Source organism: Oncorhynchus nerka, linkage group LG1, assembly GCF_034236695.1.
Source record: "Oncorhynchus nerka isolate Pitt River linkage group LG1, Oner_Uvic_2.0, whole genome shotgun sequence".
NCBI lineage: Eukaryota > Metazoa > Chordata > Actinopteri > Salmoniformes > Salmonidae > Oncorhynchus > Oncorhynchus nerka.
Window position 1 is genome coordinate 33,588,280 of NC_088396.1, and position 24,619 is coordinate 33,612,898.

General features: G+C 41.9%; 2 protein-coding genes across 2 annotated transcripts in view; one reads left to right on the top strand and one right to left on the bottom strand.

Annotated features, from left to right (window-relative positions):
- Window positions 1–9,147, top strand: part of cerkl (ceramide kinase-like) — a 164,783-nt gene extending 155,636 nt beyond the window's left edge. The window contains exons 12-13 of the mRNA XM_065018341.1: window positions 2,328–2,527; window positions 7,990–9,147. Of these exons, the coding sequence (XP_064874413.1) occupies window positions 2,328–2,527; window positions 7,990–8,071 (282 nt within the window). The 3' untranslated portion in view covers window positions 8,072–9,147. The remainder of the gene's footprint in view (window positions 1–2,327; window positions 2,528–7,989) is intronic.
- itga4 (integrin alpha 4) overlaps window positions 8,405–24,619 on the bottom strand; it is a 40,416-nt gene continuing 24,201 nt past the window's right edge. Inside the window, exons 16-28 of the mRNA XM_065018334.1 lie at window positions 22,081–22,233; window positions 21,524–21,600; window positions 18,542–18,692; window positions 18,262–18,360; window positions 17,023–17,099; window positions 15,210–15,299; window positions 15,014–15,101; window positions 14,772–14,879; window positions 14,143–14,268; window positions 13,747–13,872; window positions 13,527–13,625; window positions 10,615–10,734; window positions 8,405–10,502 (exon numbers count right to left, since the gene is read on the bottom strand). Coding sequence (XP_064874406.1) covers window positions 10,410–10,502; window positions 10,615–10,734; window positions 13,527–13,625; window positions 13,747–13,872; window positions 14,143–14,268; window positions 14,772–14,879; window positions 15,014–15,101; window positions 15,210–15,299; window positions 17,023–17,099; window positions 18,262–18,360; window positions 18,542–18,692; window positions 21,524–21,600; window positions 22,081–22,233 — 1,407 coding nt within the window. The 3' untranslated portion in view covers window positions 8,405–10,409. The remainder of the gene's footprint in view (window positions 10,503–10,614; window positions 10,735–13,526; window positions 13,626–13,746; window positions 13,873–14,142; window positions 14,269–14,771; window positions 14,880–15,013; window positions 15,102–15,209; window positions 15,300–17,022; window positions 17,100–18,261; window positions 18,361–18,541; window positions 18,693–21,523; window positions 21,601–22,080; window positions 22,234–24,619) is intronic.

The window sequence follows — 24,619 nt, forward strand, 5'->3', positions numbered from 1 at the left end:
AAGACCTCACCCCGGGGGGGACCTAGTGAATGACCTGCAGAGAGCTGGGACCAAAGTAACAAAGCCTACCATCAGTAACACACTACGCCGCTAGGGACTCAAATCCTGCAGTGTCAGACGTGTCCCCCTGCTTAAGCCAGTACATGTCCAGGCCCGTCTGAAGTTTGCTAGAGAGCATTTGGATGATCCAGAAGAAGATTGGGAGAATGTCATATGGTCAGATGAAACTCGTTGTGTTTGGAGGACAAAGAATGCTGAGTTGCATCCAAAGAACACCATACCTACTGTGAAGCATGAGGGTGGAAACATCATGCTTTGGGGCTGTTTTTCTGCAAAGGGACCAGGACGACTGATCCGTGTAAAGGATAGAATGAATGGGGCCATGTATCGTGAGATTTTGAGTGAAAACCTCCTTCCATCAGCAAGGGCATTGAAGATGAAACGTGGCTGGGTCTTTCAGCATGACAATGATCCCAAACACACCACCCGGGCAACGAAGGAGTGGCTTCGTAAGAAGCATTTCAAGGTCCTGGAGTGGCCTAGCCAGTCTCCAGATCTCAACCCCATAGAAAATCTTTGGAGGGAGTTGAAAGTCTGTGTTGCCCAGCAACAGCCCCAAAACATCACTGCTCTAGAGGAGATCTGCATGGAGGAATGGGCCAAAATACCAGCAACAGTGTGTGAAAACTTTGTGAAGACTTGCAGAAAACGTTTGACCTCTGTCATTGCCAACAAAGGGTATATAACAAAGTATTGAGATAAACTTTTGTTATTGACCAAATACTTATTTTCCACCATCATTTGCAAATAAATTCATAAAAAATCCTACAATGTGATTTTCTGGATTTTTTTCCTCATTTTGTCTGTCATGGTTGAAGTGTACCTATGATGAAAATGACAGGCCTCTTTCATCTTTTTAAGTGGGAGAACTTGGACAATTGGTGGCTGACTAAATACTTTTTTGCCCCACTGTATGCAAACACACACACACACACACACACACACACACACACACACACACACAGAGGAAATCCTGCAGTCACTAATGGAGTTAGCTTCCATACAAGTTTAAGTGGAATTTGCAAATTAATCGCTGATTGTCAGATTTCCCTAAAACACTTTTTCAGGCTTATATAGATTAGTCCGTTTCAGAGGCCTGCAGCCTGTCTGTCCCCTTTTTCCATCCAACACAATCTAATCTAAGCATGTTTGTTAACCTACATTCTAAATATACAGTGTGACTGGCTGGCTGTGTGACTGGCTGACTTTGTGACTGGCTGACTGGTGTGACTGGCTGACTGTGTGACTGGCTGACTTGTGTGACTGGCTAACTTGTGTGACTGGCTGACTGGTGTGACTGGCTGACTGTGTGACTGGCTGACTGGTGTGACTGGCTAACTGTGTGACTGGCTGACTGGTGTGACTGGCTGACTGGTGTGACTGGCTGACTGGTGTGACTGGCTGACTGGTGTGACTGGCTGACTGGTGTGACTGGCTAACTGTGTGACTGGCTGACTGGTGTGACTGGTTGACTGTGTGACTGGGCAGGGAAGTCTACCTGAAGAGTGATACAAACATATTGTTTTAATGTACTGTCATAATGTTCAGACAAATAGTTAGAGAGGACTTCATCATTTCCATGCTGTCTGTCTATCCGGGAGAAGTTCTGACTAATGTTTGTTATTGGGCCATTTCCCATGAATACAAGCAGGAAATGGAAATTATTCAATTATGACTCAGACAAACAAACAGCCATGAGTTTATTTATAGTCTGACTTCTATTTAAATGTTTTAGTTTGATTTGAACGATGTCTGGGATACATCTGAAAAACGACGCTTGAAAAATCTATTTCCAGATGGGAAGTCAGAACACATATACCAGTTGAGGTTGGAAATGTTCCACTATCATATCTAGACCCAGTGCTCCATGTCCTCATCCATGTCCTCATCCATGTCCTCCTCCATGTCCTCCCTGTTTCCTTCATGAATAAAAGATATGCTGGGGCGTTCATATGTACTATGTTCATGGTTATGGTGGCTTAACTGAACTGAACTGTTGTCGAGGAGAGGATGGAACCTCTGTGACCAGGGTCATAGATGGTGTCATTACTATGTAGGGAATTGTCTTGTTGGGGATGCTGTGCATCATTTCCCCCTAGTGGTTGGAGTTGCTACTGACTGAGATGATGGTCTTGTTCTCTCAGTCCTTCTTTCCTCTATTCCTCGCCTCCCTCTCAAAGCTTATTGGAGGTCCTAGGGAGGGATGTTGGATCCTCCTTTTATACAGTTGGACAATAATATAATCTTCTTCTTCTCCTCCTCCCCAGTTTAGTTTCTCCTTCGTGGAGACGCAGACAGTGTGGGCTGTGAGGCTCCGCCCCCGCTCTCAGAGCAGCTGGTCTGATGACATCGCTGAGGACAATGGAGAGTATGACTCTAAGAACGCGCCCATCATCTCCTCCGAGGGGGCCTACCCCTGGAACGTAGACGGAGACCTACTGGAGGTGCCCTCAGAGCTGCTCATCAGGTACATCTCCTGTTCTTGACCTGGCCCAAAGACCCCCCATGATCCTAGATCAGCAGCCCTACTCTGAGACGCTGTGTAAACACTGGCCGATGTAGTAGGTATAACTCTATCCTTTAGCTGGTCTAAAGCCCCATAGCAACTACACTGTCAGATAGACCTTCAACCTGGATACAAACCCTGTGTCAAATAACATGTTACCAAGGCAATGACCTACCGCTGCTCACTAAGTATAGCCCTGTACTGTAATCTCATGGTCATATTACTCTGGGTTTAATTTACACTCCTCAAAGACAGTCCTTACAGGTCATGTTCAGTGTAATTTAACCATTAGTCTTTTTTCAATCATATATTTAAATTTAAAACCGGTATTGAAGAATTGCTTCACTGAAGTAGTAGTACTGTTATGTCAGTCAGATATGAGACATTTAAAACCTCTGTAACTGATTCATTTGTTTCACCACCAGGTTACATCCTCAACTCCTAACCCTGTTTGTTTTACCACCAGGTTACATCCTCAACTCCTGACCCTGTTTGTTTTACCACCAGGTTACATCCTCAACTCCTGACCCTGTTTGTTTCACCACCAGGTTACATCCTCAACTCCTAACCCTGTTTGTTTTACCACCAGGTTACATCCTCAACTCCTGACCCTGTTTGTTTTACCACCAGGTTACATCCTCAACTCCTGACCCTGTTTGTTTTACCACCAGGTTACATCCTCAACTCCTGACCCTGTTTGTTTTACCACCAGGTTACATCCTCAACTCCTGACCCTGTTTGTTTTACCACCAGGTTACATCCTCAACTCCTGACCCTGTTTGTTTTACCACCAGGTTACATCCTCAACTCCTGACCCTGTTTGTTTTACCACCAGGTTACATCCTCAACTCCTAACCCTGTTTGTTTTACCACCAGGTTACATCCTCAACTCCTGACCCTGTTTGTTTCACCACCAGGTTACATCCTCAACTCCTGACCCTGTTTGTTTCACCACCAGGTTACATCCTCAACTCCTGACCCTGTTTGTTTTACCACCAGGTTACATCCTCAACTCCTGACCCTGTTTGTTTTACCACCAGGTTACATCCTCAACTCCTGACCCTGTTTGTTTCACCACCAGGTTACATCCTCAACTCCTAACCCTGTTTGTTTTACCACCAGGTTACATCCTCAACTCCTGACCCTGTTTGTTTTACCACCAGGTTACATCCTCAACTCCTAACCCTGTTTGTTTTACCACCAGGTTACATCCTCAACTCCTGACCCTGTTTGTTTTACCACCAGGTTACATCCTCAACTCCTGACCCTGTTTGTTTTACCACCAGGTTACATCCTCAACTCCTGACCCTGTTTGTTTTACCACCAGGTTACATCCTCAACTCCTGACCCTGTTTGTTTTACCACCAGGTTACATCCTCAACTCCTGACCCTGTTTGTTTTACCACCAGGTTACATCCTCAACTCCTGACCCTGTTTGTTTTACCACCAGGTTACATCCTCAACTCCTGACCCTGTTTGTTTTACCACCAGGTTACATCCTCAACTCCTAACCCTGTTTGTTTTACCACCAGGTTACATCCTCAACTCCTGACCCTGTTTGTTTCACCACCAGGTTACATCCTCAACTCCTGACCCTGTTTGTTTCACCACCAGGTTACATCCTCAACTCCTGACCCTGTTTGTTTCACCACCAGGTTACATCCTCAACTCCTGACCCTGTTTGTTTTACCACCAGGTTACATCCTCAACTCCTGACCCTGTTTGTTTTACCACCAGGTTACATCCTCAACTCCTGACCCTGTTTGTTTTACCACCAGGTTACATCCTCAACTCCTAACCCTGTTTGTTTTACCACCAGGTTACATCCTCAACTCCTGACCCTGTTTGTTTCACCACCAGTTTACATCCTCAACTCCTGACCCTGTTTGTTTCACCACCAGGTTACATCCTCAACTCCTGACCCTGTTTGTTTCACCACCAGGTTACATCCTCAACTCCTGACCCTGTTTGTTTTACCACCAGGTTACATCCTCAACTCCTGACCCTGTTTGTTTTACCACCAGGTTACATCCTCAACTCCTGACCCTGTTTGTTTCACCACCAGGTTACATCCTCAACTCCTAACCCTGTTTGTTTTACCACCAGGTTACATCCTCAACTCCTGACCCTGTTTGTTTTACCACCAGGTTACATCCTCAACTCCTAACCCTGTTTGTTTTACCACCAGGTTACATCCTCAACTCCTGACCCTGTTTGTTTTACCACCAGGTTACATCCTCAACTCCTGACCCTGTTTGTTTTACCACCAGGTTACATCCTCAACTCCTGACCCTGTTTGTTTTACCACCAGGTTACATCCTCAACTCCTGACCCTGTTTGTTTTACCACCAGGTTACATCCTCAACTCCTGACCCTGTTTGTTTTACCACCAGGTTACATCCTCAACTCCTGACCCTGTTTGTTTTACCACCAGGTTACATCCTCAACTCCTGACCCTGTTTGTTTTACCACCAGGTTACATCCTCAACTCCTGACCCTGTTTCTTTTACCACCAGGTTACATCCTCAACTCCTGACCCTGTTTGTTTTACCACCAGGTTACATCCTCAACTCCTAACCCTGTTTGTTTTACCACCAGGTTACATCCTCAACTCCTGACCCTGTTTGTTTCACCACCAGGTTACATCCTCAACTCCTGACCCTGTTTGTTTCACCACCAGGTTACATCCTCAACTCCTGACCCTGTTTGTTTTACCACCAGGTTACATCCTCAACTCCTGACCCTGTTTGTTTTACCACCAGGTTACATCCTCAACTCCTGACCCTGTTTGTTTTACCACCAGGTTACATCCTCAACTCCTGACCCTGTTTGTTTCACCACCAGGTTACATCCTCAACTCCTAACCCTGTTTGTTTTACCACCAGGTTACATCCTCAACTCCTGACCCTGTTTGTTTTACCACCAGGTTACATCCTCAACTCCTGACCCTGTTTGTTTTACCACCAGGTTACATCCTCAACTCCTGACCCTGTTTGTTTTACCACCAGGTTACATCCTCAACTCCTGACCCTGTTTGTTTTACCACCAGGTTACATCCTCAACTCCTGACCCTGTTTGTTTTACCACCAGGTTACATCCTCAACTCCTGACCCTGTTTGTTTTACCACCAGGTTACATCCTCAACTCCTAACCCTGTTTGTTTTACCACCAGGTTACATCCTCAACTCCTGACCCTGTTTGTTTCACCACCAGGTTACATCCTCAACTCCTGACCCTGTTTGTTTCACCACCAGGTTACATCCTCAACTCCTGACCCTGTTTGTTTTACCACCAGGTTACATCCTCAACTCCTGACCCTGTTTGTTTTACCACCAGGTTACATCCTCAACTCCTGACCCTGTTTGTTTCACCACCAGGTTACATCCTCAACTCCTAACCCTGTTTGTTTTACCACCAGGTTACATCCTCAACTCCTGACCCTGTTTGTTTTACCACCAGGTTACATCCTCAACTCCTAACCCTGTTTGTTTTACCACCAGGTTACATCCTCAACTCCTGACCCTGTTTGTTTTACCACCAGGTTACATCCTCAACTCCTGACCCTGTTTGTTTTACCACCAGGTTACATCCTCAACTCCTGACCCTGTTTGTTTTACCACCAGGTTACATCCTCAACTCCTGACCCTGTTTGTTTTACCACCAGGTTACATCCTCAACTCCTAACCCTGTTTGTTTTACCACCAGGTTACATCCTCAACTCCTGACCCTGTTTGTTTCACCACCAGGTTACATCCTCAACTCCTGACCCTGTTTGTTTCACCACCAGGTTACATCCTCAACTCCTGACCCTGTTTGTTTCACCACCAGGTTACATCCTCAACTCCTGACCCTGTTTGTTTCACCACCAGGTTACATCCTCAACTCCTGACCCTGTTTGTTTTACCACCAGGTTACATCCTCAACTCCTGACCCTGTTTGTTTTACCACCAGGTTACATCCTCAACTCCTGACCCTGTTTGTTTTACCACCAGGTTACATCCTCAACTCCTAACCCTGTTTGTTTTACCACCAGGTTACATCCTCAACTCCTGACCCTGTTTGTTTCACCACCAGTTTACATCCTCAACTCCTGACCCTGTTTGTTTCACCACCAGGTTACATCCTCAACTCCTGACCCTGTTTGTTTCACCACCAGGTTACATCCTCAACTCCTGACCCTGTTTGTTTTACCACCAGGTTACATCCTCAACTCCTGACCCTGTTTGTTTTACCACCAGGTTACATCCTCAACTCCTGACCCTGTTTGTTTCACCACCAGGTTACATCCTCAACTCCTAACCCTGTTTGTTTTACCACCAGGTTACATCCTCAACTCCTGACCCTGTTTGTTTTACCACCAGGTTACATCCTCAACTCCTAACCCTGTTTGTTTTACCACCAGGTTACATCCTCAACTCCTGACCCTGTTTGTTTTACCACCAGGTTACATCCTCAACTCCTGACCCTGTTTGTTTTACCACCAGGTTACATCCTCAACTCCTGACCCTGTTTGTTTTACCACCAGGTTACATCCTCAACTCCTGACCCTGTTTGTTTTACCACCAGGTTACATCCTCAACTCCTGACCCTGTTTGTTTTACCACCAGGTTACATCCTCAACTCCTGACCTTGTTTGTTTCACCACCAGGTTACATCCTCAACTCCTGACCCTGTTTGTTTTACCAACAGGTTACATCCTCAACTCCTGACCCTGTTTGTTTCACCACCAGGTTACATCCTCAACTCCTGACCGTTTGTTTTACCACCAGGTTACATCCTCAACTCCTGACCCTGTTTGTTTCACCACCAGGTTACATCCTCAACTCCTGACCGTTTGTTTTACCACCAGGTTACATCCTCAACTCCTGACCCTGTTTGTTTCACCACCAGGTTACATCCTCAACTCCTGACCCTGTTTGTTTTACCACCAGGTTACATCCTCAACTCCTGACCCTGTTTGTTTTACCACCAGGTTACATCCTCAACTCCTGACCCTGTTTGTTTCACCACCAGGTTACATCCTCAACTCCTGACCCTGTTTGTTTTACCACCAGGTTACATCCTCAACTCCTGACCCTGTTTGTTTTACCACCAGGTTACATCCTCAACTCCTAACCCTGTTTGTTTTACCACCAGGTTACATCCTCAACTCCTGACCCTGTTTGTTTCACCACCAGGTTACATCCTCAACTCCTGACCCTGTTTGTTTCACCACCAGGTTACATCCTCAACTCCTGACCCTGTTTGTTTCACCACCAGGTTACATCCTCAACTCCTGACCCTGTTTGTTTTACCACCAGGTTACATCCTCAACTCCTGACCCTGTTTGTTTTACCACCAGGTTACATCCTCAACTCCTGACCCTGTTTGTTTTACCACCAGGTTACATCCTCAACTCCTGACCCTGTTTGTTTCACCTCCAGGTTACATCCTCAACTCCTGACCCTGTTTGGAGTGTACATCGAGGAGGCAGAGGAGGCACACATCAAGTGCAGCTGCATTTAACACTGTATGTAGAGCAGAATCGATACCTTTTAAAGCTGTCTAAAGGGTGGATGAGTCTATACACATATCAACCTTCACTGGCATTGCCACAGAATGTAACATAGTCTTTCCTACTGTGCTTTACAAGAAACTGTCTTCAGTGTATAGACTGTCTACAGTTTAAACTATCTACAAGAGAGGAGCTTTTACACACAACCTAAAACTATGTATGTAGGGGTTGTCGATACGCACAACCTCCGTTTGCACTATCACTGAATGTCACCTACAGGCTTTACTACTGTACATCTTTGAATGTTAGACGTCAAATAACCAAATGGAGGACAGACAGGCACATTAAATAGAAAAGGTTGATTTATATTAAAGCAAAGACAACATAATAATACATTCCAGTGCACGATTACATCAATTATCAGACCAAAGTGAAATGTGTTGACAAACAAAATGTTATCTGTCCATTTTTACACGCCACACACGTATTTATTAAAAATAAAAAATTATTTCAATTTATAGAAATGTGGAATGTGCCCCCTTTATTTTTGTCAAAACTGACAACTTGGTCATGAAAGGTTGACTCCCTGAAAATTCAAGCAGTAAAAACATGTTACGCTTCCACATATGCAGCCTACCATCTCTCCAAAAGCTGAATGTTCCAATCCCTTACAACTACAGTAAGAACACAGAATCCATTGAATCCAAAGGGATGAAAATGTTCCAAAAGGTAAGGCCAGTGTTCCGTGTGTTCCATTTGACGAACGTTTGAGTCATTTCTGAAGAACAAGCTCTTTCATTTTTCATTTCTGACTGTGTTGGAAACTTCTGCTGCCATGGTGTAGGAGTTGCTGGTGTATGAGTTGCTGTCGTACGCACACACTAAAATGCATACATGCAAACGCACGTATGCACACACACACACACTGGGTGCTGTCCCCTTGAGGAGTGGTATGTGTCATTCAGTGAGTGAGTCAGTGAACAGATGCCTTTTTTCACTGATGACACTTCCCTGACCTCCTCATCCTTCTGTTACCTTCAGTTCTATATTATAACAATTAAACCTTCTGTCCCATTCACTCCATAAGCTGCTGAGCAAAAATACAAATTGAAGAATTAACACCTGTGCAGGTACTGGTCTTACTGGTCTGCTACACTGGACACGTAACTTTTGCAGAGTGTGAGATGCTCCTATTCATTTCTATGAAACATGGGTTTAGGCTGTACGGCTCGGCAGAGGCTTTCGCAGGGTCTCACAGATCAACCAGAACAAATGTTCCTTCTTTCAATCTGATGGTTTATCACTAGTGACACTAGTTTCACAATAAATGTGTGACTTTGTGACAGTTTGAGGCTGTTTCCCCTCCCTACCCATAGCATGAAGATACAAAAGGAAATGTTGTTTAAAAAGGATGCGAAACAAAGGTCCTCTTGATATATCTATATACACAGTATATACACACCTAATGAGGATAGATTTGGCATATAGATGTGTATATATCATTGTATACAAATAGACTTCCTATCCATAGAGAAAAGCTTCAGCAGTGCATTCATACATGTTTTGTACAGCAGACACAATAAATATGTGCGACCGAATCCAAGTAGTCAGGTATGGGAGAATGTTTTGCAATGTAAAATGAACGGTTCTTAATTAATGGACAGGCACAGAAAGTGCTGTGTTTTGGAGCGTTTTCTTCTGTTTCATGCATATTGAACAAGACCATGGAATGTTCGGCTTCATATCCTGAGTTCTTGGTGGGGAATAAAAACAGGAATGATAGGCCTGTTCTTGTGAGGTCACATAGTCCATGTTCTAATGTACATTCCACGTACACAGTCCAATGTTCTATACTCTCACTGCAACAAGCCCATGTTCTATACTCTCACTGCAACAAGCCCATGTTCTATACTCTCACTGCAACAAGCCCATGTTCTATACTCTCACTGCAACAAGCCCATGTTCTATAATCTCACTGCAACAAGCCCATGTTCTATACTCTCACTGCAACAAGCCCATGTTCTATACTCTCACTGCAACAAGCCCATGTTCTATACTCTCACTGCAACAAGCCCATGTTCTATACTCTCACTGCAACAAGCCCATGTTCTATACTCTCACTGCAACAAGCCCAGAGGTAATGTGCAAAAGTTTTTCCTCTTGCATGTTTTAGAGAAATTACCGCATTTAGTTGATTCCTAGATTTTGAGCCACAAATGTTTGAATTGTCCTGCAGTTCTTTCCCTTGGGTTTGGATGATCTCAATCAAAATGGGACTTTTAGTAGAGAAGCTGTTCCCCAGCAGTTAGTTCATGTTGTCGTATAGAACCATTCTGTATTAGTACACTCTTAGGATATACTCTCAGTCTTCTCACTCTTTGGTACATAGTCCCAGCTATCCCTCCTGATCTCCTTCTTAAACTGCCTCTTGAAGAAACCAGCCTGGGAATGAAAGAACAAGGTTCAGTTTCAGATGAGAAGGAGAGGGATAAGAATGCAGTGTGTTTGTATGCTGTTTTGTGTGTAGTGTTAAAGATGAAGGTGTCGTACTGACCTTCCAGAGGGCGAAGATGAGCAGGGCCAGGATCAGGAGTCCCACCAGTAGACTGCCTACAATGATGAACCCCTCCACTGCTGCCTGAGGCTTCTGGTTGAAGTGGGCCTCCAACACAACCTGAAACATCAGAATTAAATAAAACGGTATTACCGTGCACTAGTATTACATTGTACATCTATGACCTGGAACATCAGACAAGGTAGGAAATGTCCTGTCATTTCCACCCCTGTCCTAACATGGACACTATACATTCCAGCGTGTTATAATAGTAAGGCACTCGGAGGTTGCATAGGCAATTTCCTGACACTTCTTAACCCTACCAGGACATTTGTATTTATTATGGATCCCCATTAACTTCTGCCAAGCTACTCTTCCTGGGGTCCAGCAAAATGAAGGCAGTTATACCATTTAAAAAAACATTACAATACATTCACAACAGATTTCAAAACACATTAAGTGTGTGCGCTCAGGCCTCTACTCTACTACCACATATCTACAACACAAAATCTATGTGTGTGTGTATAGTGTGTATGTTATCGAGTGTTTGTATACTTGTGCCTGTGTTGTGTTGCTTCACAGTCCCCGGTGTTCCATAAGATGTATTTTTATCTGTTTTTGTAAATCAAATTTTACTGCTTGTACGAGTTGCTTGATGTGGTTTAGAGATCTATATAGTACTGTGAGCCTCCCATAGTCTGTTCTGGACTTGGACTTATGCATGGATGTCAATACCTCTCACAAATACAAGTAGTGATGAAGTCAATCTCTCCTCCACTTTGAGCCAGGAGAGATTGACATGTATATTGTTAATGTTAGGTCTCTGTATTTATTTATTTATTTGATTTATTTCACCTTTATTTAACCAGGTAGGCAAGTTGAGAACAAGTTCTCATTTACAATTGCGACCTGGCCAAGATAAAGCAAAGCAGTTCGACACACACAACAACACAGAGTTACACATGGAGTAAAACAAACATACAGTCAATAATACAGTAGAAAAACAAGTCTATATACGATGTGAGCAAATGAGGTGAGATAAGGAAGGTAAAGGCAAAAAAAAGGCCATGGTGGCAAAGTAAATACATTGTAGCAAGTAAAACACTGGAATGGTAGATTTGCAGTGGAAGAATGTGCAACGTAGAAATAAAAATAATGGGGTGCAAAGGCGCAAAATAAATAAATACAGTAGGGGAAGAGGTAGTTTTTCGGGCTAAATTATAGATGGGCTATGTACAGGTGCAGTAATCTGTGAGCTACTCTGACAGCTGGTGCTTAAAGCTAGTGAGGGAGATAAGCGTTTCCAGTTTCAGAGATTTTTGTAGTTCGTTCCAGTCATTGGCAGCAGAGAACTGGAAGGAGATGCGGCCAAAGGAAGAATTGGTTTTGGGGGTGACCAGAGAGATATACCTGCTGGAGCGCGTGCTACAGGTGGGTGCTGCTATGGTGACCAGCGAGCTGAGATAAGGGGGACTTTACCTAGCAGGGTCTTGTAGATGACCTGGAGCCAGTGGGTTTGGCGACGAGTATGAAGCGAGGGCCAGCAAACAAGAGAGTACAGGTCGCAGTGGTGGGTATTATATGGGGCTTTGGTGACAAAACGGATGGTACTGTGATAGACTGCATCCAATTGATTGAGTAGGGTATTGGAGGCTATTTTGTAAATGACATGTATACATCCAAGGGCCAGCCATACTGCCCTGTTCTGAGCCAATTCCAATTTTCCTAAGTCCCTCTTTGTGGCACCTGACCAGACGACTGAATAGTAGTCCTGTTTCGACAATACTAGGGCCTGTAGGACCTGCCTTCTTAATAGTGTTGTTAAGAAGGCCGAGCAGTGCTTTATTATGGACAGACTTCTCCCCATTTTAGCTACTGTTGTATCAATACGTTTTGACCATGACAGTTTACAATCCAGGGTTACTCCAAGCAGTTTAGTAGTCACCTCAACTTGCTCCCCATTTCCACATTATTCATTACAATATTTAGTTGAGGTTTAGGGTTTAGTGAATGATTTGTCGCAAGTACAATGCTTTTAGTTATATAGGACTAACTTATTCCTTGTCACCCACTCTGAAACTTACTGCAGCTCTTTGTTAAGTGTTGCAGTCATTCCAGTCACTCTAGTAGCTGACGTGTATAGTGTTGAGTCATCCTCACACATATACACACATGCTTTACTCAAAGCTGATTGGTCGGCTATTTGAGCCAGTAAAGGGGGCTTTACTATTCTTAGGTAGCGGAATGACTTTTGCTTCCCTCCAGGCTTGAGAGCACACACTTTCTAGTAGGCTTAAATTGTAGGCTTAAATTGAAGATATGGCAAAAAGGAGTGGCAATATCGTCCGCTATTATCCTCAGTAATTTCCCATTCAAGATGTCAGACCCCAGTGGCTTGTCATTGTTGATAGAAAACAATATTTTTTTCACTCACTTTACGGAAATCAAAATTACAATGCTTGTCTTTCATAATTTGGTCAGATATACTTGGATGTGTAGTGTCAGCGTTTGTTGCTGGCATGTCATGTTTTTACTATCATTCTTTATATCGTTTATCTTTGTTTCATAGTATAGTTTCTCATTTTTATTCAGTTTAGTTGCATGATTTCTCAATTTGCAGTATGTTTGCCAATCGGTTGTGCTGCTAAACCTATTTGCCAAACCTTTTGCCTCATCCCTCTCAAACATACAATTTTTCAATTCCTCATCAATCCAAGCGGATATAACAGTTTTTACTAGAATAAGCAATTTTAGTAACTGGAATGAACAATTTCATAAATGTGTCAAGTGCATGGACACGGACTTGACATAGACTTGAGTGATCTCCATTGTGGAACAGTGACATGCTATCCTCCAAAAGATTACTGTATAAGGCCAATGTATGACTACTGTATAGGCCTATAATTTCTTACCTGAGCAATAGGGGTCTGCTGTAATAGGATGGTGTGAGGGTCCTCCCTTGGTGATGTGATGATGCCAGTACTCTCTATCAGCATCACTCCATGACGACCCTGAGGAGAGGGGGGGTAAGATTTGATTACATTAGAACACTTTAATATCCTCAATGAAGAAATGATAATTTGTGTTGTGATTTTAAGAGATTTGAAAGTGTAGCATTAGTGAAGTGTTTACCGGTGTGAGCTGTAGAACAGTGGGGTTGAGCTTCACTTCCATCTGAATGGTGGCTTCTTTCCCAATGTCCATGTCTCCTAGTCTACACACCAGAGTCAGGCACAGGTGGTCTCCGTGAGCACAGAACTATGGAGAGAAACAACACTATTGTGATTTCATTTGAAAACATCAACATCAGTGGAATATAGCACTGCTACATAATAAGGTTAGGGCCAATTCCATTTAAACTCAGGAAATAAACAAAAATGTAAATGTTCCTCATTGAAAAAACGAGAGGAAAATTAGAATTCCAATGAATGTACTTCCTGAAATGACTGCATCAATATGGAATTGACCCCAACACTGCTACATACTATAACTATATACATTATAGGAGTAGGAGAGGGAGGTATCTACCATTTTGCGTTTGCTGGTTTTGGAGAAGAAGAAGACCAGTTCCTTGATTAAAGACGAACGTGGCACCTCACAATCATCTTCTACTGTGATGGAGCCGTTTTTAATGGAGCATTCTCCAATAGAGGTCTAACAGATGAGGAAAGAAAATAAGTTAGATATTGGTGATTATAAACTGGGTGGTTTGAGCCCTGAATGCTGATTAGCTGAAAGCTGTGGTATATTTAAGCAATATGGCCCAAAGGGGTGTGGTATATGGCCAATATACCATGGCTAAGGGCTGTTCTGGACACAGCCCTTAGCCGTGGTATATTGGCCATATATCACAAACTCCAGAGGTGCCTTATTGCTATTATAAACGTAATTAATTAGAGCAGTAAAAATAAATGTTTTGTCATACCCATGGTATACGGTCTGATATACCATGGCTGTCAGCCAATCCGCATTCAGGGCTCGAACCACCGAGTTTATAATAGACCGTATACCGTTGGTATGACAGAAATGTTCTATTTAATGGTCTAATTACGTTGGTAACGAGTTTATAATAGCAATAAAGCACCTCGGGTTTGTGGTATATGGCCAATATACCACGGCTACGGGTGGAATTTTTCAGCAATCAATCACTCACTTACCTGAAAATCTGCAATGTGGAGTAATCTGTACGGATATGGTGATAGTATCTTGGGAATATCAATCTCAACTTCCGTGTTGAGAGATTTGCTTGGACCGATATTGACAACCTGCCAAGGCACACCGATACAATATGTCAGTATAAACCCAGGCAGTCAGTCATTCAAATACTCAAACTGGGCTGTAACGATCACATCAGTTTCTGTTAGAAAACAATGTTATATTGTATTCCTATGGTACATACCTTGTAAGTGTAGTTGAATGTCTCTGTGTAGCAATCAACTGGAGTAGGCTCCTGGTCACCAAATACAAAGGATGTTGGAGTCACAAACCTGCAAGGGAGATCAGTAATTAGCTTATGAAGTACAATAAGAAATGTTTATATATACTGTCAATGAAGAGCGAGGAACTGTCTTTGTTACTGTAAATAAATGTCTTACCCATGTACACTGACATCCACGCCATATCTCAACGGTAATATCAGAGTGGCTGAGTTGTCATGCAGAAGATCCTCATTTTCAGAATTGTCTCTGGAAAAGACCATGTCAGAAAAAAAACAAGAAATGATCTATTTAGATTCCATTTCATATTAATCAATTTGATATATTGAAAACAAAACATTTAAGCACAGCCAATGCCATTATACTGTTAAAGGAATTCAACTCAAAGCCAAATAAATTCCAAACATCAGATGTTGCAGAACTTCACATTGCTACTGTTTCTCGGAGTAAGAGGCCAAAGCATACCTTCAAGCATTACATGACACTTTCAGAGGTGTCATGCCCATATGGGAACAAGGGCACGTGCCCCCTCAGATTTGTCCTGTTTTTAAAATGTTCAGATGTTAAAGTAACGACTAAGCTTCATAATTATTTCTAAAAGGATTTGTCAGTGGTATTTTGTGGAGGGGGCACACTGACTGGACCAGGCAAAGAGTACCCCCCCAGTAAGTGGTCCTTCCTAGGTGCACTATCGAGCAAAGATATGTATGCAGACCGTATTGCCAGTGGAAGAGGAGAGAGAGAGAGAGTCACACACAGCGTTTGATTTGATTAATTTGATCAAGCTATGTAGGATATTATTCTTGATGAATAAATAAATACTAAATAAATAATAACACAAAAATGTCCCAACCTCATAACTAGCTACCAATCAAGTTAGAGTAGCTAGTCTATCTTAGCTGACATGCCTGCTAGCAAGGTTGCTAGACTTTAGAAAATAATACAATTGCTTAATTAATGATTGGGTACTATGTACCAATGTAGCAGTTGTACTAAACCCCTACGGCATAAAGGTTCTTAAATAATCAATGTGCCTCATTAATTAAAATTACAATTGAACAGGGAAAGAAGTATGCTTCGATAACGTATGCAGAAAAAATATTCATATTTTTTACATCGAACTAGGCATAACGATCATGGCTCTAGATTGCAGGAAAAGCTGTTCCAGCTGTTAGAAAAATGTGACATTCTCTGAACAAAACTCTGAGCAAGGAATGTCTCCAGTTAAGTGTTACCAGATATGAACATGGAGTGTTTTAGAGTGTTCTGAAACTGTCAAACATTCAAAAGCTTTTCTTTACCCAAACGACACAAACAGGGGCCGCCGGATGTACTTTTCAACTACACAACAATGTAACAACTACAGGAGGAAACCAAGAGAGGGAACCTGCAGCACCCTCTGATTTGAATAATTCAGGTCACTGGGACTGTGTTTCCTGTTTCCCCTAGCAACAGAACAAACACATACACTGAGTGTACAAAACATTAGCTGAAATTGGCTGAATGTGGTGGACCATTCTTGATACACACAGGAAACTGTTGAGCATGAAAAACCCAATGGCACCTACTACCATACCTCATTCAAAGACAGCTTTCACCTGGATTCATCTGGTCAGTCTATGTAATGGAAAGAACGGGTGTTCCTAATGTTTTGTCCACTCAGTGTCACATTGGGCTGTTTTACGATCTGTCTGTTTGGTTTGATAAGGCTGGCAAGACGTCACCGATGGTGTAACAGGACGTCAGTTTAAAAACGTGCCATTCGATTATTTAATGTATTGTGGAGAAAGATTGCGTTCGTGGGTTAGGGGATCTGTGCTAAGGTCAGAAGTAGTGTAAGCAGATCCAGTTACCTGCAAAAGTCAAGATAAAGGTTATGATAAAGACCTAGGGTCAAAACATTGCACTCAATCACACTGCAGGCGCATTCAGTGTGTGGGCATCCATCTTTCCTTTATGGGTCTGTACTTACCCAAAAGTGTTGATGGATATGCTAATGTCACCAGCACTGCTACTCTGGTTTACATCCAACAGAAAGCTGATGTTCACCTGCAGAAAATACAGAAATTCTGATTAGATAGCAAGTAAGATATTACCCTCTTAAACAGCATTTTATAAAACGCTGCCTTTAAAACAGCAGCAGCATTGGCAGCAAACAGAAGATATGGGTCTGGATACCCACTGGGCACACACTGGTTGAATCAACATTGTTTCCACGCCATTTCAGTAAATTTACGTTGAACCAACAAGGAATAGACATTGAACAGGGCAATCTGATTTTTTTTGTGTGAATGTAACTGTAATCAGTTAGTTACATTACCAGCAAAAATATCGTAATCAGATTACAGAAAAACTAGTTGATTGCTTATTGGATTACTTTTAAATTCAGAAAGGATGTTTGAAAAAAAAAACATTAAGACACCTTTCTGTTTTTCTCAATGACATTCAATTCAGATTTAAAAAAGGTGCAATAAAAATTGTTTTAGCTCCTGATCGAGACCACTATGATGACACACTAAATGCATTTGATGGGTCCTTTTTGTCTTCTTCTAATGCATTTTAAGGGAAGGTAATCCAAAAGTAACTAAAGTAATCAGATTACGTTACTGAGTTTGTGTCATCCAAAAGTTATGTTACTTGTTACAATTTTAGACAGGTAACTAGTAACTGTAATGGATTACATTAAGAAAGTAACCTACCCAACCATGACGTTGAATTTATGTCTGTGCCCAGTGGGGTAATTAGTTAAAGTATCCATACCCAGATTAATAGAGTAAAATGGAAGTAAAGTTTGAGTAATTCTGGAGTAACCTTAGAGTAATATTAGAGTAACAGAGTAAGGTTGGAATAATGTTAGAGTAGCATTATAGTAAGGCTGGAGTCACAGTAGAGTAAGGCCGGAGTAACATTAGAGTAAGGCTGAAGTAACAGAGTAAGGCTGGAGTAAAATTAGAGTACGGTTGGAGTAACATTAGAGTAAGGCTGGAGTGACAGAGTAAGGCTGGAGTAACAGAGTAAGGTTGGAGTAACATTAGAGTAAGGTTGGAGTAACAGTAGAGTAAGGCTGGAGTGACATAGTAAGGCAGAAGTCGCAGAGTAAGGTTGGAGTAAATGAGAGTAAGGTTGGATTAACAGTAGAGTATGGTTGGGATAAGGCTAGAGTAACATTAGAGTAAGGTAGGAGTAAGTTTGAGTGTTGTGCATACAGTACCTTGGCTCCAGAGCTGAAGTACAGGTTCCCAACACTACAGTCCATTCCTACTATTGTCTTGTTCTCCTCTGAAATGTCACAGCTCACATACTTCTCCTTCTGAAAATAATAACAGATAATGGGATTGTGTGTGTAATTTATTACAATCCAAGAGCGCATAGATTCACATGATTTTGTGTGTTTCTTAGAATTGCAGTGCCACATCGTCTAAATTACATTGGTGATTATGTGAGAAATGTAATAACTGCTACTCTGAGTAATCAATAAATCAAACACGTACTGCATCAAGGACTTTGATGTAGTGCAGGTTGGATGGGAAGCGTAACTGGAGCCTGGGGAGGAAGGCATCATCTCCAGCGTTCACCAGGGTTGTGTTCAACATGATGGTCTTCCCATTACCCAATGCAAAGTACTGTATGTTGTTGTGTTTCCTGCAAGATTAACAGTTTTAGGGGCTGGATTGAATAGGGCCCTATGTATAAAACTGGAAGGCTGTCGCCTCATACAGTACCAGTCAAAAGTTTGGACACACCTACTCATTCCAGGGTTTTTCTTTATTTTTTTCTATTTTCTACATTGTAGAATAATAGTGAAGACATCAAAACGATGAAATAACACATGGAATTATGTAGTAACCAAAAAAGCATTAAACAAATCAAAATAGATTTATATTTTAAATTCTTCAAAGTAGCCACCATATGCCTTGATGACAGCTTTGCACACTCTTGGCGTTCTCTCAACCAGCTTCAGGTAGACCAATGGTTAGAGTGTTGGGTCAGTAACTGAAAGGTTGCTGGATTGAATCCCCGAGCTGACAAGGTAAAAATGTCGTTCTGCCCCTGAACAAGGCAATTAAACCCCTGTGCCCTGGTAGGCTGTCATTGTAAATAATAATTTGTTCTTAACTGACTTGACTAGTTATTTTTTTTTAAATGAGGTAGTCACCTGGAATGCATTTCAATTAACAGGTTTGTGTTGCTAAAAGTTCATTTGTGAAATGGCTTTCCTTCTTACTGCGTTTAAGACAATCAGTTGTGTTGTGACAAGGTAGGGGTGGTATACAGAATATTGCCCTATTTGGTAAAAGACCAAGTCCATATTATGGCATGAACAGCTCAAATAAGCAAAGAGAAACAACAGTCAACATCATTACTTTAAGACATGGAGGTCAGTCAATACGGAAAATTTCAAGAACTTTGACAGTTTCTTCAAGTGCAGTCACAAAAACCATCAAGCACTATAATGAAACTGGCTCTCATGAGGCCCGCCACAGGAAAGGAAGACCCAGAGTTACCTCTGCTGCAGAGGATAAATTCATTAGAGTTACCAGCCTCAGAAATTGCAGCCCAAATAAATGCTTCACAGAGTTAAGTAACAGACACATGTCAACACCAACTGTTCAGAGGAGACTGCGTGAATCAGGCCTTCATGGTTGAATTGCTGCAAAGAAACCACTACTAAAGGACACCAATTAGAAGAAGAGACTTGTTGGACCAAGAAACACGAGCAATTGACATTAGACCGGTGGAAGTCCAAATTTGAGATTTTTGGTTCCAACTGCAATGTCTTTGTAAGACTCAGAGTAGATGAACAGATAATCATTGCATGTGTGGTTCCCACCATGAAGCATGGAGGAGGAGGTGTGATGGTGCTTTGCTGGTGACACTGTCTGTGATTTATTTAGAATTCAAGGCACACTTAACCAGCATGGTTACCACAGCAGCAAAGCACAGCGATACGCAATCCCATCTGGTTTGCGCTTAGTGGGACTATAATTTGTTTTTCAACAGGACAATGACCCAACACACCTCCAGGCTGTGTAAGAGCTATTTGACCAATAAGGAGAGTAATGGAGTGCTGCATCAGATGACCTGGCCTCCACAATCACTTGACCTCAACCCAATTGAGATGTTTTGGGATGAGTTGGACTGCAGAGTGAAGAAAAAGCAGCCAACAAGTGCTCAGCATATGTGGGAACTCCTTCACGACTGTTGGAAAAGCATTCCATGTGAAGCTGGTTGAGAGAATGCCAAGAGTGTGCAAAGCTGTCATCAAGGCAAAGGGTGGCTACTTTGAATCTAAAATATATTTTGATTTGTTTAACGCTTTTTTAGTTACTACATGATTCCATGTGTTATTTCATATTTTTGATGTCTTCACTATTATTCTACAATGTAGAAATCTCCAAACTTTTGACTTGTACTGTACCTGTGACTACAGCACATCTGTGCTATAACCCCAATGAATCCCATCCATCAGTGTGGTATTGCTTTACTTGAATTGACTTTAGTCATACAAAAAAATAACATCTTATTTCATATTTTGATTGAATTAAATCATACAACTTTCCATAAAGTGCCAGAATCATGGTTTCAGGGGAGACCAGACTAAACAGTCACTGTCACGGAAACATCAGAATGTACCTGTTATGCAGTCCTGTGGATTCCCTGGCTTTACAGCAAGGACTTAGTCACTATACACCTTAGGAGGGGAACTGACCTGGCACTGAGACAAGCATCTCAAATGACACCCTATTCCCTACGAAGTGCACTACATTTATAAAAGTAGTGCACTATGTAGGGATTAGGGTACCATTTGGGACGTACCCCTAGACAAGCTGTATTGTTAGGGGAAGAGGCTATGCATACTCAGCTTTTCAACGAAGCACTGTGTCCAGTATGGGGAGGGAAAAGGAGTTTTAAAATGACTAATGTCCATGTTGAAGAATTTACTGCTTTGTGGGTAAGTGGGTCTGAAGGTGTGTGTGGGGGGTGGGGGGAGGTGTATGTGTATGTGTACATGTGCGTGCGTATGTTTCCATGACACAAACAATGAGGGGCTCACAAGTCTGATGTTTCTCATCTAACTTAGCAAGGTAAACACACACACACCTCTGCGTCATGAATAATCAGATACTGTATTAGCCTGGCCGTAACAGAAATTAGCCTGGCAGTTAAGTGTTTAAGGTGTAATGTGACCATGAATAAACATGTACAACAATCCCCCTTTAATGACGTGAACTGGAGAGTATTGACATCATGGGCACCACAGTCAACACCTGATATAATCCAATGAAGGTTGTTTTCCACATAAATATTCTTTGTTTCGGGATGCTGTAATTAATTTGTAAAGTAAACCTTCAATAGCTCAGTTTTGTCCACAGAGATAAGAAATAGAAAGTAAAAGCTTCAAGACAAAATATTGTATTACAAAGAAAACACCAACATATTCTAGATGAACATTTATGCTAAATGCTACTTACTGTGGTAAGACCAGGTATGCAGAGACCTGCAGATTGGTTGAACAGTTGGCCAATGAACAGTACCGAGCAAACTCAGTCTGGAGAAGGAAGGTTACTGTTAGATGATGATGATGCCGTCACTGAAAATACAGCAATGTATCCTCTAATATACAATAACTACCATACATGGATGTAAGTGGAGAACTCTACACTCTTAGAAAAAAGGGTTCCAAAGGGATTCTTCAGCTGTCCCCATAGGAGAGCCCTTTTTGGTTCCAGGTAGAACCTTTTTGGGTTCCATATAACACACTCTGTAGAAAGGATTCTACAAGGAACCCTAAATGATTTAACCTGGAACCTTTTAGGTTCTACATAGCTAGTTTTTTTCTAAGAGTGTAGCATCGGTTCCCTGGACATAGATTAAGCCTAGTACCCGGACTAAAGAACAATTTCAATGCAGGGAAATTCCCATTGAGTATGATTTTTAATTCCAGGACTAAGCTAAATTTGTGTCTGAAAAATTGGTCCTATTCTCCTAACCATGCATCGATATGAGTGGATAGATGTAAGAGACTCACCTTATTGGCTACCAGGTTGCTGTGCCCCCCTCTCTGCTGCAGGATGGGTTTCAGGGCTGGGAATATTCGGAATCCCCAGGTATGAACAGGATGCTGTCTGAGGGCGTACGTCACCTCAAAATGGATGGGCGTGAAGATATCCCGGACATCTTTCTAAAAAAGGAAAAGACATACAGAGAATGGAAGTTTTAATTTACTGTACATACAACCTTGGGTAGAGTGGAGCTTCTGGCTCGACTGTGCTAATTGACTGTTCTTGAGTAAGTTCTTGTGGGGGCCTGTCTGTGCTCTGGCACAATGTTACAGTGTCCTGTGCTCTCTGTCCCACTGAAAGAGCTGCAGATGTCCCACTGCAGATGTCCCAAGGAGCCTCTGCTCTCCTCTGCCACACCTGCCTTTAGCTCAAGGGACATTCTGAGATACCGTTTTTACTCAAGACAAAAAATATATATTTTTAGCTGTTGCTGCTAAATTGTTGCAAAATATTCTAAGTTACAATGTTATAAAACAGAAAGAGAACTGCTAAACATTTTTATGACTGAATTATTGAATACACTGTCAAATAAAGCATGGTATCTATAGAACAAGACACTTGAATGGCTCTTATGTCCCACTCTCTCTTCTTTTATCAGTGAGCAGACATAGTAGCTAAAAACCAGTGTTTCATTAGCCATGCATGCACAGCTTTCTCCACTCTGTGAGGTTTAGTTTAACCACAAACTGAGTAACTGTATGGTGGTGTTCTCTCTCAATGTAAAACCACTCACCAGAGCCCATTCATTAACATACAGGATTTTGGCAACACAGCGCTGATCATACATACGGACTCATGTGTACTGTACAGTATGTGAGTGGCAAAATAAACCTAAAACACATCTAACCATTACATAAGAATGACTCTATATCAAACCTTTAAGATGCATACAGTATGAGGGGGATGTGTGAGAGTAAGACAGAAAAGCCCCTGAGACAGTATTTTTATTTAACTAGGCAAGTCAGTTAAGAACAACTTATTATTTACAATGACAACCTACCGGGGAACAGTTGGTTAACTGCCTTGTTCAGGGGCAGAATGACCCATTTTTACCTTGTCAGCTCGGGGATTCAATCCAGCAACCTTTCAGTCATAGTCACATTCTCCTACCAGTCCCCTGTACTATCCTACTGCCACATCTGCTGTTTATAACATTCATTACTGACATGACCCATTCATTAAACTTTAAAAATACATCAAATGTATAGTCACACAAACACTCACACACACACACACATTTTGATTTCCTCTGACAGATAATGACACTGGTTTATGGTCTCCAATAACTCCATCTCTAGCTATTAATAAGAAAAAGCCAGTATGGTTCAGCTCAAAGAGAGACTTGAGAGTCCTCCATTAATTAGTGAGTGGGTTTAAACATGAGCTAACTTAGATGGCCCTGATTAGAAGAGAGAATGAGGGAAGAGTCAGGAGGGGCCCCACCAAACACCTGGAACATTACACATACACGCATGCACACCGGGGCGGCATGTAGCCTGGCGGGTAGGAGCTGACTATGTAAAAAATATGTTGTTCTCCCCTTGAGCAAGGCAGTTAACCCACTCTTCCCTGGTCGCCAATGACGTGGATGTCGATTATGGCAGCCCCCTGCACCACTCTGATTCAGAGGGGTTGGGTTAAATGTGGAAGACATATTTCAGTTGAATGTATTCAGTTGTACAACTGACTAGGTATCCCCCTTTCCATAATCCTACACACACACTAAATCCTCCCTACTAGACCCAGTCCCTATTTTATTACCATTCAGATCACCATGTTCCCTCCCATGTAAAGTGATATGTCATTTGGAACTTCCCAATGTCACCATGCATACATCTTATCTTAGGGGCTGGGGTTGAAAATTTGCCGTCTGGCTAAAACCGGCACTTTTACTTCAGCGTTGATTAATGTGCACTGTACCTGTAAAAATACAAATAAACTCAAACTTATTAGCTCTTCTTTATCAGGCCTAGACTGAATGAGTCGCTGCTTGGTGACATATACAGTGCCTTCAAAAAGATTCACACACCTAGACTTTTTCCACATTTTGTTGTGATACAAGGTTCAACTTACACAAAATACTCAGTAATGTCAAAGTGGAATAAAAAAAAAATAAATTATAATAATAATTTAAAAAAATAGTACAGCTATGGCCTATTTATTGCCTAACCTCCCTTATCTTACCTCATATACACTTTTCTATTGTGTTATTGACTGTATGTTTGTTTATTCCATATGTAACTCTGTGTTGTTGTTTGTGTCACACTGCTTTGCTTTATCTTGGCCAGGTCGCAGTTGTAAGTGAGAACTTGTTCTCAACTAGCCTACCTGGTTAAATAAAGGTGAGATATTTATTTTACATTTTTAAATAGCCCTATTTGGTAAAAGACCACGTTCATATTATGGCAAGAATAGCTCAAATACGCAAAGAGAAACAACAGTCCATCATTACTTTAAGACATGAAGGTCAGTTTAATAGGGAAAATGACAAGAACTTGGAAAGTT